The sequence below is a fragment of the Mustela putorius genome, unplaced genomic scaffold, assembly GCF_011764305.1.
Source record: "Mustela putorius furo isolate JIRA1106 unplaced genomic scaffold, ASM1176430v1.1 tig00003949_pilon_pilon_pilon, whole genome shotgun sequence".
NCBI classification, from domain to species: Eukaryota; Metazoa; Chordata; class Mammalia; order Carnivora; family Mustelidae; genus Mustela; species Mustela putorius.
Window position 1 is genome coordinate 7490467 of NW_025422093.1, and position 18651 is coordinate 7509117.

Here is an 18651-nt window from a genome sequence, read left to right on the forward strand (position 1 = left end):
ATATAAATGCTATCATACAGTATATACTCTTTTGTGTCTGTCTTTCTTTGCTTATTAATATATTTGTGAGGTTCACTCATGTTGCTTCATGAAGCTGTAGCTTGCTCATTCATGTTGCTGTATATTATTCCATTCCATGAATATAATAGGATTTATATTGTAGGTGAACATTTGGGTTGTTTCTAGTTTTCCTCTTTGCTTTGGAGCCTGGGATTTCCCTTTACTTTCTTTCAAGTTCTGCTGTGCCTTTAGTATCATTTAAAAAAGCATTTCTGGATCAGGAATTCAGTAAGTTCTGTGTCAAGACAAATTTTAGATTTTCTAGGTTGCCAAATATCTAGACATAAATCATATGTTTCATTTTTTGTTTTTTATTTTTGAAATTCTTACTTGATTCTCATCTAATTTAGCTGATGACATATCTTTTTTGTCTGTCATTTGTAGAGACAGTTTTGATCTCTTTGAACGAATGATGAGTGAACACAAACAGGAGGATAGAGGTGAGATATGTAATAATCTTGTAGTCATGATCTTTTGCCAGAGTGGGATGTGGGGTATGCAAGACTAGTTTGACATCAATAAGTGTAAAATATTGAAAAACAAAAACAAAACAAAAAAAAATGTTAAAGAAATGGGGTGGTTGGAGATAAGCAATAGTAGGATGGATGGATATATTTCGAAATCAACTATTTTTCAAGAAAATGATAACACTAAGTGGCCCATTCTCCTATGATTCTATCTGAATTCTGGCACTCTGATAGCCAGCTCATATTGGCTCATTCCTATTCTTTTCAAAACTGCAACAACGGGTCTTGCCACCACCCACAGAACCCATTCCGAGTTTGAATGAAATCACTAGCATGTGGCATTAATGTAACTAGGTATGTACAGCAATTTATATATAGTCATAAAAAATAAACAAAACTTCCCTATGATTTATGGCATTATTTTAATTTTCCTATTGGAAGGTTCAAGGCCATAGAGTAAATCAGCTGCACAAAGGGCATTAGACAAAGAAAGATTGTGGTGTTGTGCCTATAATTAGATTATAAGGTATTCTTTTCCTTTGTCGTTATATTTTGCAGCTCGAGTTTAGGGCAAAGTTTAGGGCAAAGGTAAATTTCATTATTTCTCCCATGGAAGTGATTATCTAAATATGTCTTCTTCCTCCAGGCAGCACACACTGCCACCTATCCTGATTCATTTCCCCTAGAAAGCTGAGAAGGAGTTTTATAATGATATTATTGGTTTTGTAACTAGTGTTTCCATTGTAATGTTATTACTGAACCAATGTTGTGATAAATGGTCTGTTTATAAGGGGAATCACTTTTACAAGAAATAGAAAATTAGACACGCTTCTGCTTTGCAATAACAATAAAAACCACAGTGAAAAAAATATTCCCCTGTTTATTCCCATCCGTATCAGCAGGGAAGCTTTAGAAGATGGCTTTCCCCCCCCAAAGTCTTCTAAACACAATTACTGCCTACAAATCCCATGTCAAAATGCAGTTTTCCTCCAGATTCTATTCAAGACTAATACATGTTTAAGCTTCCTATAACATGGGCCCTTTAAGAAAGTCAGGCGCTTTAAACCCCACCCCCATGCTGACTTGAAGGAGTCAGTCTTTCTGAGGTAGTTGGTGATAGAGCGAAGAGAGAGCCAACTTGCCCATTGCTCTGCCTGGAAGGAATGTTTCCGTTGCAATAAGCTCTAAAAGTGGAAGCTTTAAGATACTATGGGATAGGGAACAATAGAAACTTGTGAAGTATGGAAGCCAGACCGGCTCTAAGATTCTATCACGGAGCTGAATAAAGTGGAAAGAATGCAGTTAAATCTGAGTTTCTCCCGGGGCTGCCGCTCCTTGCTAGGTTTACTCTCCCCATTCCACCCAGCAAGTGAGTTTCCCAGAAGCTGTTTCTACTTGAACAAGCTGCTTGTCTCAGGTACCAGACCCCAAAAAGAAAAGTCAGGAAAAGAAAGAGAAGTTAAGTTTCAGGGAAAATTACACTGGATCACTTCTAACAATTTACATTGGCTATATGCCTCTGAAGAGCCAAACCCATTCTTTTTTGTTGTTGTTGTTATTGTTTCCTGCCACACCAACCCTGTTTAAGTTCAGAAGTCCTTTAGCACCAAAAAATAACTAGGAGAAATTTGGGGGTTAATTGCAGTTGGCATTTCTCAGCTGTCTGCTAGAAGCAGCCATCTTGGTAAGAGATGATGTCATTTGGAACACTTGGAGTTGTAGTTTGTTCCGAGGTACCAGTTTCCATGAGCCACTGAATGACAGTTTAATCATTAGATCAAGTTTAGGTTTAAAGATAAGGGGAGGAGCGAGAATAAAAAATCATTAAGTCCCCCTCTTTATTCTTCCTGACACATTATAATGGTTTCCAAAAGTTCAAAGCAATAGAAAATTTTCACACTTTTTTTTTTCTCCTCTATTTTCTGCTTCCAAGTGTTTGTTCTTTCCCTGACTAAGCTCAGACAATAACCAGTCTGGTCAGTTTCACTTTCCAATTTTTATACATAAGTGAAAGCTGTTTTGTGTCAACAGTTTAAAGATGTTTAGAATCATTTCACCTGCTGGGCGGACTTCCTGCAAGACTTTCTTTGGGAGGGCAGAGGGGGAATCAAAGTTTTGATTTCAATTTTTTTATACTTCAAAACTAGAACCCTGAATTAGATCACATTAGACTAATGTTTTATTTTTAACCTAGTAAAAGTTTTTATGGTTATGCCGTATTCCCACTTGATCATTATTTGTATAGCAAATGCTATGTCTAAGGAAAACTAGCACTTAAAGAGTTGGGCTTTAATCCACAGAAAGTGTTTCTTTTTTTCTTCGTGGATTAGACAAGTGTTAGTGTCTCAGTCCTAACAGTCCTGGCACTGTTCTCAAGATGCAAAGAGGAAAAGAAAAAAATAAGTTGCACCTTGTCTGAACAATTGAGCGCCGTAAGGTTTATGAGATTATTAGGAGGAGGAGTAAAGAGAGCGGCGTGTCTTTTCCGTAAATTCTTAACAAGGTTAACCTGTGGCCGCTGTTGTTTTCCCCCTATGGGCTCCCTGCGGGGGAACTTTCTGTTCTCTTAGAGCTAGTATCCTAGGCTTCCCCGTGAAGCTCACCGAGAAGATAAAACTGAAAGAAGCTGCGTCTGTGTTTGAAGCAGACAGAGGGAGACAGGAGCACACGCAGTCGGCGGAAGATGGGGCCCCCACTCGTCCAGGGCTGGATGCGGGAGCCGGCGTGACCTTTCCACGTGTCCCCAGCACCTGCGAGGCTAGCGGGGCACTCGGTTTTCTTTTCTCGGGAGCCGGCGCGAGCCCGGAAGAGGCTGGGCGGCCGGGGACTTAGGTCTGGGGGCAAGAAGGCCCTCCCTCGGAACACGTGCGGCGGGCGCGCAGCTGGCGCGGGGGCTGGCCTGGCGTTGCAGCACCCGCAGGGCCCGCGCGTCCTAGGACCAGGGGCGGGCGCCGGGAGGCGGGTCGCGGCGGCGGCGGCGGGCGGGTCCTGGAGCTCTCGGCCAGCTTTGTAGGGCGGCCTAGCGCGCGCGCCAGGCCCGGCTGGAGCGAGCCCCAGTGCAGTACTGCCCGAGCCCGGGCGGGGTCTCTGTTCTCTGGCAGAGGAGGTCCCTTGGCAGCGGGAAGCTCCCTCTCTTTCTCTTGCCGCCGCTCGGAGTCTGCGCCCTGCTGCCAGGCGCCCAGCTCGGCGCTCCCCTGTGCTCGCCCGGCGCCCACTCATTCGCAGCCCAGCCTTCGCCGCCGCCGCCGCCTCCCTGCTCCTCCTCCTCCTCCTTTCCCCAGCCCGCCGCGGCCATGGCGGACAGCGCCAGCGAGAGCGACACGGACGGGGCGGGGGGCAACAGCAGCAGCTCGGCCGCCATGCAGTCGTCCTGCTCGTCGACCTCGGGCGGCGGCGGCGGCGGCAGCGGCGGAGGAGGCGGTGGCGGTGGGAAGTCGGGGGGCATTGTCATCTCGCCGTTCCGCCTGGAGGAGCTCACCAACCGCCTGGCCTCGCTGCAGCAGGAGAACAAGGTGCTGAAGATCGAGCTGGAGACGTACAAACTCAAGTGCAAGGCGCTGCAGGAGGAGAACCGCGACCTGCGCAAAGCCAGCGTGACCATCGTGAGTGCCCCCCGGGGGCGCGCCGCGGCGCCGACCTCCGCCCGCCTCCGGGAGAGGCTGCACCTGGACCGGGCAGCCCCCGAACTCCCCGAGGCTCCCGAGAACCCGCAGCAAGCACACTCTCTGCCAAGAACTGTTGGCTCCCGGGGGGTGTGGGGGAGGGAGGTGCCCCTCCGAGGCCACGCGAATCTGGCCTCCCCTGGGGGTCAGACTCCTCGCGGGGTGTGGGAGAACGCTGCTGGACAACCACGTTCCCGTTTCGCCTCTGGGGAGGAGGCCCCTCCCGGGAAGTGCTGGAGGCTGGTGGCGTGGCTGGGGGGCGGGGTGGGACTTTTTTCAGTCCTAGCAAGCCTAAGGGGTGCATCCAGAATCTGGGGCTCCCTAGGCTGTGGGAGAGGGAGGAACCCGGAGTCAGTTCCAGGGGCCTGACTGGGGGTGCTGGGGGGGTGCGTAGCTGGTCTGGGCACTTCGCTGGCATCTGGAAGGCGCTAGCTTGATCGCCCGGGGAGGGGGCGGGAGAGAGTGGCTGGGAATCCGGGAAGTGGAGTTTTCTGGCCAGGATTGAGAGGGAAGGGCGGGTACCGTAGCTGAGGCTCCCACCTCCGTTGGAAGTCCTTTCCTTGGTAGGGGTTGGGGTGAGGGGTGGCAGCGGCATTATACAGCCGGGCGAATGCAGCATCTCGTACTATACTGGATAGAGTGAAGGGTATGAAGCTTGGACGGGCTCAAACCATGGTATTGACTGACTCCTTTTCCCTTACGGAGCAAGATGTACGTGTGTTTGCTTCATTGGTGGTGGAGTGCCTGGGGGTATTTTGTCTGAGTCCAGATTCTTGATGAAAGAACAGGCTGTCTGTTCTGTTTCCACCTAGCCTCCGAGGCTCCCCCGAAGAGGGTAAGATTAGGTGTTGTCTTCTCCTTCCTACTGTAGCAGGCGATTAGAAAGGCCACTGTAGCCGTGATGAGGCGAAACATAACTGGCAAAAGTACACCGTGTGCTCTCACCTAATATCCCTGCCAGCTAGCCACATCATTAACATGCAGAATCCCCATACAGACAACTCTATTCAGATCAAAACAGTTTCCCAGCCTGGAGCAGAGAGGAAAATGTCAAGAAATCAAGGGGATAAATTACCATAGTTGCTGCACCAATAGCTGATTAGCCTGAATCTTCAGATGGAGGAAAAATGCATGAATTTGGGAGTGGATCAAAGATGACAGTCTGGGAATGAAATGGGGCAAGTTTAGGATGCCCCTGTGCCAGCAAAAGTCTTTAGCGGAGGAGTGAGTGTGTATGTGTGTGTGGGTGTGTATGCTCCCCCAGTGCTAGCTCATACGTGGGACCTGGATGGCATTCTGAATTTGCTTAGGAAGCAGATTTCCACCAAAGTTTCAGTGTAATTGGCAGCCTAAATAGAAATTGATTGTAGAAAGACACTTTGCATGCTCAAATCCAGTCCTGGTGAATGGAATTGGAGCAACATTCATGCGTTTCCAGACTGTCAAGTTCTTGAAGTGCCCTTTTGGTAGGAAGAGGGAGGAATTTGCAGAGGCAGCCACTTCCAAGCCTCCTCTGTAGCTTTCTTGGCCGAGAGAGATGTCTCTTCTGAGTGGGGGCTTGAGAAGAGGGGGAAGTTCGTAGAAGCAGTTTATTTAAGGTTTGAGTTAGTAAATGAGAGGGTTAGTCTCTTGGAGAATGTGAACCACGGAAAGTAGTAAAACTCTATGAAACTGAATCCCTAGTTTCTTGCGAACAGTGAGCAATTCAGGCTGTTTTTGTTTGTTTGGGAGAGGATTAGGGGGTGGAGGTACTATGAAAGGGTATCTGTTTGACACTTGACCATATTATAAGTAGGTCTGTAAATTGTACACAAACATGTTGGCTTTGCACGGACAAACATGTTCATTCCTGGTGTATAAGATCAGAGACCTTCTGAACACTTGGTTTGAAGAGTGTGTAAGGTGGTGGCTTTATTTCTTAGTACTTACCCTCAGCTAAAACTGACATCCAACCAAATACACTTTGTGAAATGTTCTGTGGCCTTACTGAGTAGAGTTTTAAAATTGTTTTAGATGACAGCCTACAAGTACGAAAAGCCGCTCAGTTCTTCTTTAATCTCTGATTCATATATTCAGGGAGACAAATAAAAATGCCTGTGGTTTACCTGGTTCCCTAGGACTTGGCAGGTGTTATTAAAGCAAACGCAGAGAAGAGATCCCTCTAAGCTTTTGAGAGTTTCGGTAACTGGTCTGGGACCCAGATTGTGTTGAAGTGGTTTTGACCTCTTAGGTATGTAAGTTGGGTTGAGAAATGTGTGTGACTACATGAAATGGGTCTGTGCGTGTAAGGGGTCCATTGAACAATACCATATCATAATTTATTGTTGCGGTTAAACTGCACAACCCATAACAACTCTAACTTAAACATAACCCTTGTTAGTAGCTGCCTAGAAAGGCTTGTGTTCAATTAAATAAAGGCCTTGCTCGATTTTTCACTATTTTAGTTAATCTGAAAGGAAAATGGCACCATAATCCTATTACTTGCCTTCCTGCCTTTTATTATTTCCTCTACCTATAATGTTAACTTTCATGTTCTTGGGCACTAAAGATAATTATGAATGTCTTTCCTCCCCCCTGAACACGTTCAGAAAGATACATTGCTCATTAGCCACACCCTGGAGGAGAGGTACCCTCTTAATCTGTCTCTCTCTTTAAACAGTTTATTTTTCAGAGCAGTTTTAGGTTTGCAGCAAAATTGAAGGGAAGTTGCAGAGATTTCTCTTAAACTCCTTATCCTGCTTCCCCTCCCCCATTATCAACATTCCCCTCCAGAGTGGACATTTGTTACAACTGATGAACCAACTTTGACACATCATCATCACCGAAGTCCATAGTTTATATTAGGGTTCACTCTTGCTGTTTGTACATTCTGTGGATTTACCATTATAGCATCACACAGAGTAGACCAAGTGCCTTAAAAATCCTCTATGCTCTGCCTTTTTATCCCTCACTAACCTGGCAACCGCTGATCTTTTTTACTGTCTTCATAGTTATCCATTAACCTACTGAAGGACTGGGTTGCTTCCAACTTTTGGCATTTTTGACTAGAGCTGCTACAGACATCTGTGTGCAGGGTTTTGTGTGGACAAAAGATTTCTGCTCCTTTGGGTAAATACCAAGGAGAGAAGTTACTGGATTTTATGGTAAGAGTATTTTTGATTTTGTTAAAACACTGCCAATTGCCCCGTGTGTAACGGGGGCCGGGGGAGTGGTGGAGAGAGAGTATCTTTTTCTTTTTAAAGATTTTATTTATTTATTTGACAGAGAAAGACACATCTGGAGAGGGAACATAAGCAGGCTTCCCACGCATCAGGGAGCCCTATGTGGGGCCCAATCCAGGACCCTGGGATCATGACCTGAGCTGAAGGCAGATGCTTAATGACTGAGCCACCCAGTCCCCCCCTTGAAAGAATATCCTTAAGCAAACACCCCACTGAGTGTGAAGCCCAGTACAGGGCTCTATCCTAGGACCCCGAAATTGTGATCAAGCCGAAACCAAGGGTTGGCCACTCAACTGACTGACACGCGCCACTCCACTCCCCATGTGCCCTCTTTTAAAAACAGTCCAAAGGCTAATAGAACTCTTAACTGTGGTAATTTCTGTCTGTCTCTTTTGGTATATAAGTACTTGTTTGGGTCAAGCTTTCCATTTAATAAAGGGCTGGTTTCATGGGCCTGTGTGTTCCCAGCACATATATGATAGAGGTAAGCATTATGTGCAGGGAAGAATCCTCTGTATGAGGCCCTTCATGTGTCCCAAGTGCCTGAAGCATCTGGGAGTTACAAGCTTGACCCTGGGGCTCTGGGGTGAAATGGAATGTTTGGAGTGGTTATCCAGTTTCTTCTAGTAAATCGGTAGTGGAACCAGGTTGCTGATTATAGATCATAATTTCTTTTTTGGAGTGGAGAAAATAAACAAAAAACAAATGCTCAGTAACTGTTGAGTAGCTTTTAGATGTTAGGCTAGATCCATCAGCTTGTATTGTGGGTGAAAAATGTAATTGGAGGTGATCTGATTCGTTGTCAGGAGAAGTGTCCATGGGTGGTGGTGTCCGAGCAGATGAGGAAATGCGTTAATGGGCATTCACTGGATGGCTTCACGGTTCTGGACTGGTTAGTTGCTGGGCTTCTCAGAGTATAAGCAGAGCTTCATACCTGGCGTGGCTAGTTCTCTAAGGTGTGGGCTTTTCTGAGACCAGTTCAGACCTTCAGCATGTGTCTGACTTGAAAATCAAGGCCTGAAATTAGTCACTAGTATTGAAATATCTTTCTCTAACTATAAAATTAGTACTTTATTATAGAAGTTTAGGGTTACAGAAATAAAAATGCATTTTGAGGTTATGGTAGAAAAACAGGTTGGTATGGCACGATTAGAAAACCTGGCTATTTTAAAGATCAACGGTGTAAGGATCTCATTAACCAGTAAAAGCCACCGTATAGTAAATGTTGTGGATATGGGATTATTTACTCTGGAAGCCTAATACACTATTTTCCATTTTTAAGACTTCATTTTGGCAGACTCTGATGCTTTTGGATTAACATTGCCCTTGTAAAGAGGTGTAGTGTGTCTTTTTTTTTTTTCCCCTGTTAAAAATTTTTTTTCCCCTTAGATTCTTAATGGAAACGCCCAACTTGAGATGCAACTTTGAGAAGTGTATGACCTAATTGTACACAAGTTCACGCTTCTTAAAAAGGCTATATTGTTAGATTTCTTCTGCAGTTAAAGTCCTTCATGTTCATAGTTCCCTTCAGTGTATCTCATATACCGTATTTGTATTTGATTAAAGAAACACAAAACATTGGAGGAGATTATGTCAGTCTTTTGCTGTGTTCTCCTTATTTGTTTTGCTGGGGATGAGGAATAGTTCAGAGAATCCCCAGGATCTGGTTTGTGATTACTCTTGTTTAAGACCAGAAAGACTGGCCTATAGCAAAAATCTGAAATAGTTATTGCTTATTAAAAACTTTGGATGGCCCCCCATTACCCTCTGAATCCAGGTAGACTTTCTGGTTGTTTCCCAGGCTCTGCTTGGTCTGGCCCTTGTGTGTTTCCCAGAGGTACCGGTCATGTTCATACCCCTCACTTGGTTGAACTGCTGGTTCCTGGAATTTAGATTTCTCTGACTCCTCTAGGATGTACTTCCCAGCCTTAATCTTATTCCTTCCTCCTCCCTTCCCTGCTACCTCATAAATGCAAGTAGACTAGATTGCCTTTCCCACCCCCACCGCAGTGTGCATGGCATTGCCTCTTCGCCAGGCACACAGTGGATTTTGTGCCCATTCGTGTGGTCCCACAGGACCCATCTGTTGCTCCTTCTACATCCCCATCACATAGGTCTCCCCCGGCAGATGTGTAAATTCCTTTTGGGGGGCAGAATTTGCTTTGTTCACTCCCATTCCTCAGTGCGGGGCATGTGGTAGATACTCAAGGGTATATTGGCTTGACTCTGGAGGCATTGGGTGGTGGAGGTTTTTGTTTTTGTTTTTAATTGGATGAGGGTGCCCGTACTGTCTCCTGACTTCACTAATAGGGCCACTCTCCTGCCTGTGTCATGAGACACTGTCTTTGCCCTGGTTGGTTAAGCAGATCAGATGGATGGATGGATACACTGTATACTTTGGGAGACTACTACAATCAAGGGGCCTCCCAAGCCTTTGCCCTCTAACCATGGGTGATGTTGTAGGCTACCTTGTAGCATACATCTACATGTTCGTGATACATTTCACCTCTGAAAGGGGTACAAAGTGTCTTTAGGTTCACCTTTCCATGGATTTTTGAGCCAGGCTTTTAGGGGGGAAAAGTGGCTCAGTTGGAAAAGTTCAGATTCACCCCTTCACTTTTGGTGATTGATCACTCTAGTGTTTCTCATAACTAGTTAATGGTAAAATGCCCCACAGCTGCCTCTGGGAAGCAGCTTTGGGCTATAACGCATCTATGCAGGTACCCCAGTAACCCGAAGCTCCAGTTGGGGGAGTATTTGCAGGCAGGATTGGGAGACTTGCTGAATCCTTGTGGATGACCACGTGTGGCTTACAGAGTGGAGTTCCAGGGAGTTGATATAGTGTCCCACACAGTGTACTTTTTTTCTTAAATCCTTCTTTGCAGAGATAATTGCATTTACACCTAGAAATGCTAATCTGAGCTTTTAAACCCCAGCCAGGCTGAACAAGGAGTAACAGTCCTCTTCCTCTTTTCCTCCCATACCTCTTCCCTCCGTGGGTAGGAGTTGGTTTTTGTTTTCAATCACAATGCCGCTGCTGTTAGATAAATTGGATTATTGTCAAAGGTGGTGAAGTAAGTGTTCACAGGTTCAGGGTGTTCTTGCTTGGTGGTGGTTGAAGCTTTTTTGACAGGGAAACTAATGCTTGGGAAAATGTTTCTAATTGTCAGGATCTTGGAGGGGTGTTAACTTGCAGACTCTTCATTCTTCCCCCAAACTGTCCAATTTTCTTACCTTTTTTTGGCTGTCAGGTTTACAGCTAGGGATTTTATTCCAGTGCTCATTCTAGTAAATTAGAAATCTCGCTTTGTGGAAGTATTCTTTTTTATGGAGAAGAATGCGTGAAAGGGTTAATAGTTTGATTTATGGTTATTTAGAAATAACTCACCCTCTTATTTACTATTGGTTTCTAGATCTAATGTATGGGGTGCAGTTTAGTGATTAAAATTCATTATAAAGTCTTTAAAAAACACATTTTATTGTTAGAGAGCACGAAGGGGGGGCAAGGGAGAAGCAGACTCCCTGCTGAGCAGGGAGCCCAGCATGGGGCTCAACCCCAGGACCCCAGGATCATGACCTGAGCTGAAGGCAGATGCTTAACCCACTGAGCCACCCAGGCAACCCGGTTTTATAATACTAACTTAATGATGGGAAATTGTCCGTGATTTCTCTCCCCCTTTGCCTCCTCAGTACAGCTACAGGTACTTAAGAACGGCCTGCTGTGTGCCAGGACTCTGAAATCTCCAGAAGGAATGTAAGGGCCTTTCTAGCAGCCAGCCAAGGGTCGCACTTGACTCTCGTCCAGCTTGGCTCTGGCTTAGGTGCTGTAGAGAATTAAGAGCAGAGGGAATCGTCCTTCTTCCCTCTCCAGCACTTTCCAGTCTGAAGACTTGGGAGGTGCAACAATTGCCTGCATGCGGGGTGAGGAGCAAGAAAGGAAGTCCAGACTTTTGTCTGGGTTCCTGGGAGGGCTGTGTTACCCTGTTTTGTTGAGTACCTTGAAGAGAAAGGATGTGTCATAATTCACTCACAGTTTAATTAGCCCGTAGTTTATTTTGTGAGGCAGAGAGATGGGGAGAGCTGTTATTCAATTTGTCTGTGTCAAGGTGGCACTGGGAGGCTTTCTGTTTGTTTTTAATTTTCTTTTTTATGTGGTGATGATTGAAAAGAAATGTCATTGATGTTTTAATTTCATAATTTGCATCGGCCGGTAGATCGAAATTATCTAGGTAGTTTTGCCTCTACCCTGTTACGCCCTGAGGCTGACCCACGTTCCTTTCAGGGAATATTGTTGGACGGATCGAATTTCCTAAGTCTTTTTAATCCAGAACTATGTGAAAGTAAAGACTTTGTAAGTTAAAGTTAATTAGAGATACTAGTTTATGTGCAATTCCAAATTCCAGTTTTTTAAAAAAGCAGTGTTGATGGATGGGATAATCTTCCAGGCATCTGTTCCTGATCAAACCAGCCTCCTGTGGGTGCCAGGTGTGTGTCCAGAGGGATCTGGTTAATACCCTCCAGGGCATCTCAGGGCACTTGGGATCAAATAAGGCCACTTGGTACTGAGGAGTGGAGCTGGGATATTCAGCCAGACGTTGGTCATGATTCAAAAAAGTTTTCCCGAAAAAAAAAAAAAAGTTTTCCATAGAAGGAAAGAGGAAAAGTGAAAGAATGAAAACATGGAGTGTGCCTGAGCTAAAGGAAATTCTTAGAAATCTAGTACCTGCACTAGATTAAACACAGCTATGCCTTGCTTTTCTAAGCCAGAAGTCTTCTCTGTGCTAACGGCATTTTTGGGATTGGAGTTAGACTAAAATAGTATTGAGAAAAATAATTTATTTGGTGTTTAATTAAAGAAAGAGTTTCTCGACTTGTGACATTATTTGTGTGTAAGTGGTGATTTTTTTTTCCCTGTTATCCTAATATACCAACTCAAATAATAACTTTTATTCTATTGAGGATTTTTTTTGGTCTTCACTAGACAGGCCTTAATTTATCTAAACAAAGACATTTGCTGAGAGTCAAAACATTGTGTCTCTGCTTCATTTAGTAGCTCCTGATTATAGAAACACTAAAATTTGAGGGGGAAAAAATTGGTAAGATGATTTTAACATCTTTGTTAATGAAAGAGTACTATTTAAATATATATGTCATTAAGTAGAGGCTCAGACTCAATCAGGTACAGATCATTAACTGCTAAGGTGTCATTTCTTTTGTTAAGTATATTAATTATTTCACATCGTTTTGAACCTTGAATGCATGTAGCCTTTTTTTTTTCTTTTTTAAGATTTTATTTGTTTATATGAGAGAGAGCGCAAGATGAGCGGGTTGAGAAGGAGAAGCAGCCTCCTCGCTGAGTGGTAACACCCCCCCACCCAAGTGGGGCTCAATCCCAGGAGTGCTGACATTATGACCTAAACCGAAGTCAGATGCCCAGCTGCCTAGGCCAGCCAGATGTCCCCTGTAGCCTTCTTATTGAGAAATACGTGCCTAGTGAAGAGGGCCAGTGACTTTTGTGTGTCATTTAAAAAACAAAAATTATGATAAAATACATAACATCAAGTTACCAGTTCAACCATTTTTAAGGGTACAGTTCAGAGGCATTAAGTACATTCACAGTGTTTTGCAGTTATGGCCTCACCCATTTCCAGAACTTTATCATCCTAGACAGAAACTGTCTCTGGACAGTTATTAAACAAAAACTCCATTTTCCCTTACCTCTAGCCCCTGATAACCTCTATTCTGAGTGACTTAAAACCCTTCTTTTTTTAAAGGAGAAAGTGTGCACGGATCCCCAAAAGTAGCTAGCTGGCTTTTGTTTGTTTGTTTGTGGTCCTCATGTTGAAGTTATAAATTTGGTCCTAAAAACATTTATTTTTTGAAAGATTTATTTATTTTCGATAGCACAAGTAAGGGGGGGTGGGTTGCAGAGGGAGAGAGACTCCCTCTCTCCTGAAGCGGACTGCCCACTGAGCAAGAAGGAACCAGAGGAGAGGCTCTATCCCCGACCTTGAAGTTATGACTTGAGTTGTGGAAACCAAGAATTGGCCACTCAACCGACTGAGCCACCCAGTTGCCCCTGGACCTAAAAACATTTAATTTTATTTTTTATTTTTAAAGATTGTATTTGTCAGCGCACAGGCAGGGGGAGTGGCAGGCAGAGGGAGAGCGAGAAGCAGGCTCCCCACTGAGCAGGGAGCCCATGCAGAGCTCCATCCCAGGACCCTGAGATCATGCCCTGAGTGGAATGCAGATGCTTAACCCACTGAGCTACCCAGGCACCTTTCGACCTAAAAACGTTTTAATTAAAGTGAGGTTGATATATTGCTCCATTGTCAGTCTCTGTGGCTTGTTGTCTCTCCCACATCTGGTTCTTTTCTGTCCTTCAGCAAACATAGACAATAGACTGAGCCCATGCTTGGGCTCAATGCTTTGGTCCTTTTGTACTTAGAGTAAGTACCCAACGGTGGAGGACCTTGGGAGGGAATAACTTGCTGCAAAGACTTGTCCTCTAGGAAAGGAAAGCACTTTGTCCTGACACCTCATAAATAATGGCTGCTTTAAAAATTTTTTCTTATTCTTTATTTTTAAAAAATAATTTTTAAAGGTCTTATTTTTAAATTTTTTTAATTTTTAAAACTTTATTTAAATTAAATTAACATAGTGTATTAGTTTCGGATTAGTGACTCATCAGTTGTGTATAACACCCAGTGCTTCTTACATCATGTGCCCTCCTTAATGTCCATCACCCAGTTACCTCATTCACCCGCCTTCCCTCCAGCAGCCCTCAGTTGGTTTCCTAGAGTTCAGACTGTCTTATGGTTTGTCTCCCTCTCTGATTTCCTCTTACTTTATTTTTCCTTCCCTTCCTGTATGATTGTTTTGTTTCTTAAATTTCTTATATGAGTGAAATCATATAATTGTCTTTTTCTGACTGACTTATTTCACTTAGCATAATAAAAGATTTTATTTTTTAGTAATCTAATGTGCAACTCAAACCCACAGACCTGACATCAGAAGTCACATGCTCTGCCCTCCACTGACTGCAGCCAGGTGCTCCTCTTTTTTTTTTTTTTTTTTTTTAAGATTTTATTTATTTACTTGAGAGTGAGAGAAACAGCAGGAGCAGGGCAGAGAGAGCAGCAGACTTCCTGCTGAGCCGGGAGCTCCATTCCGGGACCCGGGGATCATGACCTGACCCAAAGGCAGATGCTTGACCAACTGAGCCACCCAGGCATCCCTCCCTTTTTTTTTTTTTTTAATGAAATGTGTTGTAAGCATTTATTTTCCTTGGTAGCATTTCAAGTAAACCGTAATTTAAGAAAGTTCGAACAAAGGTTGAAGAAATGAATAACAATTCTTATTTACCAGCATTGCTGTGTTTCCAAATCCTGTTGTGTTGCTGTGGTGACTGCTCCTGTTCATGAAATGCTTACTGTGGGGAAGGCTTTGCTTAGAGCTGCTTGTGGAACCCTCGCTGCCCTTCTGTGGGATCAAGGCTGCTGTTGGGCGTGGCTAGGCTCAGAGAGGTTCTGTCACTTGGCAGCCCATCCAGGTCAGCCAGGTGGGGCTGGGATTTGAACACAGGCCTGGCCTCAGAGCCTAAGTGCCAGGCTGTCCAGCCCATGGGAGGGTTGGCTATAAATCAGCTTATGATAAGTTTTATCTTTATTTTGTTGTGGGCATTATCCTCCTAGTTGTTTCTTCAATGAGACTGGTCAGGGCTACCCCATTACTCCAGCACATTCCCAGGATGCTGGGCCTAAGGGAGTGTTTCCAGGGTAGCAGACTCCCTTGGAAAAAAAGCAGTGATGGAAGGGTGCTATCTGTTCATGGAGGTGGGGCAGTCCCTGCTCCCATTTCTGTCTTGGTCACCCTCCAGGGGTGGGCCTTAGCCGGTCCACCGCTGTGCCCTGCCCAGAGCACCCCAGGAGGTTGCCGCTCTGCTTACAGCACAGCCACCTGGGCTTGCTCTTTTCCCTCCCGTCGCCCCAGCCCAATCTGGAATCGATCTCTTTGTACTTATTTATAACCTTTACTTAAAAATAGTCTGACTAGCACAGTCCTAGTGGATTTTATTTTATTTTTTAATGTATCGATCACCTGCGGTATACAGGCAGTGTTTCATATATAACAACTGGGACGAGATAGCGCATGGGAAGTTGGGGAAGGGCCCTGACTCCATCTGGAAGTGGGGAACCGTAGGCAAGGAGGGCTTCAGCTCCCTCAGAAGGGGATTTTTAAGCAAAAACCTGAAGGATAAATGGCAGCTCATTTAGAGGAAGATGGGCCCAGGGGTGTTGTCGGGAGGGACACACCCCCCCTGACTCTGAAAGCTGAACATGGGATCAGAAGGCAACCTGGGGAGGAGAGCAGGACCCTGCTGGGCAAGTCTGGTGGGCTCTGTTCCTGGGTTCCGTCCAGGGGCTAACTGCAGAAGAGGTGGGGAGGGAAGGAGAATGGGGGGAAAATAGGAGCATTTCTGTTTTCATCATCTGCTCTGGCTGCTCGGTGCAGACCTTTGTGTTTTCCTTCTACTTGAAGGCAGGTACTTTGGGACTCAACACCTGTGAGATGATCTCCCTTATTCCATGAGAACAGTAGCTGCATGGCACAGTCTTAACTGTGTGGCTGGTACGGTTCCAAACACTTAAGTTAGGGACTTGCAGCAACCCTTTTCCATCTCCGTGTCCTGGGTGAAGCAATGAGGTGTGGGAGTGTCAGCAACCTCTGGAAGGTCACGGTAACTGCTGGGATCGGGGTTTGAACTCAGGCAGCCTGAGGGTACCTCGTATGGTGACTGGTGCATAAAAGCTCTGGCTTTGAAGGATCACCTGCAGCTTTCTACATCCTTGTCATTCAGTCAGTGTTCATGACACTCAGTAGATAGATGCTCGGTGGACTTTGTGGAATTTGTTTTGTGGGGTGCCCAGGTTTTCTTTTTGTAAACTGATGGGAGTAGGATATGCTTACAATGAAGGGCATAAGATTTGAATGCACACATTTATGCTGAATGAACTTACAGATGAATTCACCAGTGTACTCCTCATCCGCTCAAGATACATGCTATTATCAGCATTTCCTCTGCCAAGCTGCCCTGTACTGTTCCGGTCACTGCGCCCCCAAAAAGTCACCTTGTACTGACTTCTGTCACTGTAGATTTGCTTTGCTTATTTTTAAACTTAATGTAAGTGGTTTTGTGCAGAGTGTATTCATTGTGCACTGGATGCTTTGATTGTTGCCGGAGTTCATCTGTTTACTTATATGAAACAGTGTGTCGTTGCACGCAGAGCTGGTTGTTTTTGTTTTTTTTTTGTTTTTACTGCGGGGCAGTCTTCCACCATATGCGTATCTGTGGAATTGTTTTGGAGTGTACCCTCGGAGGCACCCCACCCCCTGTACCCTTTTGCTCACTGTGTGAAAGGAGTGTGGCCCACCAGAGGATACCAGGCCCTGCAGGATGCAGGTTCTAGTTAGTGGAGGTTCTTGGTGCTTTACTAGGTAAGTTATATTGCACTGAGAGCCGTTGGACCTTGGTGGACTTAACCTGGTAAAACTACAGTTTTTAGGGCTAATACCGGTGTCACTGTTGTCTTTAAGGGTAAAATGAGACAATACACATCAGAGTGTTTTGGTAGGTTGTGTATTATTATTCCTGTGGAAAATTTGATTTAAGATAATTAGTGCCCCCCTAATACTTTCTGATGTTTTCCAAAATGTATTTCAAAATCAAAACTGTTCTTGATACTTCTGTAAGATGGTGGTATCAAAATAATGTCTGGAAACTGATGGGAGGAAGTCAAGGCAGCAGGCCCCGAGCTCTGGAGACCTGAGCCTGGGGAGCTCTGTGTCCTGGCTTCTTAGGGCCTGCGGTTCTCTGGCACTTGGTGGGGGGATGCCTGGGAACTTGGCCCATACCCTAGGGTTTGGTGAGCCAAGATTAAGCCAGCCTCTGCGGTGGTGTCAGAAGGCAAACGCGTGTTTCTAAAAGATCCATGTTTTTTTTTGCAGGTTGGTTCTAAGGCTCTTTCCGTTATTTCTTGGAAAAAAAGGCCAACGTGCATTTTCCCAGTTTTCTGTCTTTAGCACTGGGGGCAGTAGACAGTCAGCCTGCTTCTCAGTCCTGTGACTTTTGACCCCTTTCTCAAGGAGCATGGATTCCAGAGGGTGGGCTTTGATGGATGGCTGAGAGGAGAGAGCCACTCTCGTCTAAAGAACTCCTGGTCTAAAGAACAGAAGCCACATGTGAATGTCTTTGAAACTGACTGACTTCACAGGTTTGCAGTACCTACTTGGTGGAAGGACAGCCAGGGACAGGTCTGTGGGAGGCCAGTAGTTTTCTGTTTGCAGGGGACTCCTCCAGTGACCTCTTTTCTTTCTGTTGCCTCTGGGTCTCCCTCTAGCAATAGAAGTGGTTGCCTCAGGACTTTGGAAGGTCGAAGGAACACGCTTTTCACCGGAGCACGGATGTACTTTTATTGCCCTGGTGTGGAGGCTTTTGGGATGACGGAAGGGGGCAAGGTGGACAGTTTGTATAATTCAGGAGCTCAGCTGGCATTGTAAATAAGGTAAAGTAAGCCTTCTTGAACCCAGGAAAGCCCTTAGCTCTGTCGCTGAGGAGGTGTGGCTGTAAGCCAAAACTATTTGAGTCTTTTGGTCTCTCTGCAGTCTGCCTCCCAAACTACTTTGAATGCCTTCCCGTTCTTTTTCAGGTAAGGGAGATTAGCACTAATGACTTTAATCCCTTATTTGGTTGGTTCTTACTTGGCCCACAGCCTGGCAGCTCTGGGTCATTGGAATCTCTGTTGGGCGATGTGAAAAGGCAATTGGAATTCGCTTGTTAGCCCACAAATGAAAACCATTAGGCTTTGCTGCTTTCCATAAGTACAGTGTACTCTTTCTGCCGCTCTCACATTCCTGTGGGTCCCACTGCTCACCTTTGTTTTTATGCTCTGAATTTTATGTGTTGCAGATTAGCATTCTCCATTAGGCCATCTGTGTGAATTGTCCCTCCTTTTAGTTTTATTCATTAGCTCCTTACTGTTTTTCCACCCCAGGATTCTTTGAGTGAACTTGGTGTAATGGAGAGAGATTTGGAAACCAGATAGGGTTGCCAGCGTTAGCAAATAGAAGGAAGGATGAGGAGCCATATTTAAAGTCCAGATAAACAACGAGTAGTTTTTTAGTATATATATGTTCCAAATGTTGCATGGAACATACGTATACTAAAAAATGAACTGA

General features: G+C 45.0%; 1 protein-coding gene across 1 annotated transcript in view; it reads left to right on the top strand.

Annotated features, from left to right (window-relative positions):
* Nucleotides 1-3673: 3673 nt before the first annotated feature.
* The window catches only part of CCDC6 (coiled-coil domain containing 6), a 105281-nt gene continuing 90303 nt past the window's right edge, over nucleotides 3674-18651 (top strand). Inside the window, exon 1 of the mRNA XM_045069909.1 lies at nucleotides 3674-4129. Within this exon, the coding sequence (XP_044925844.1) occupies nucleotides 3821-4129 (309 nt within the window). The 5' untranslated portion in view covers nucleotides 3674-3820. The remainder of the gene's footprint in view (nucleotides 4130-18651) is intronic.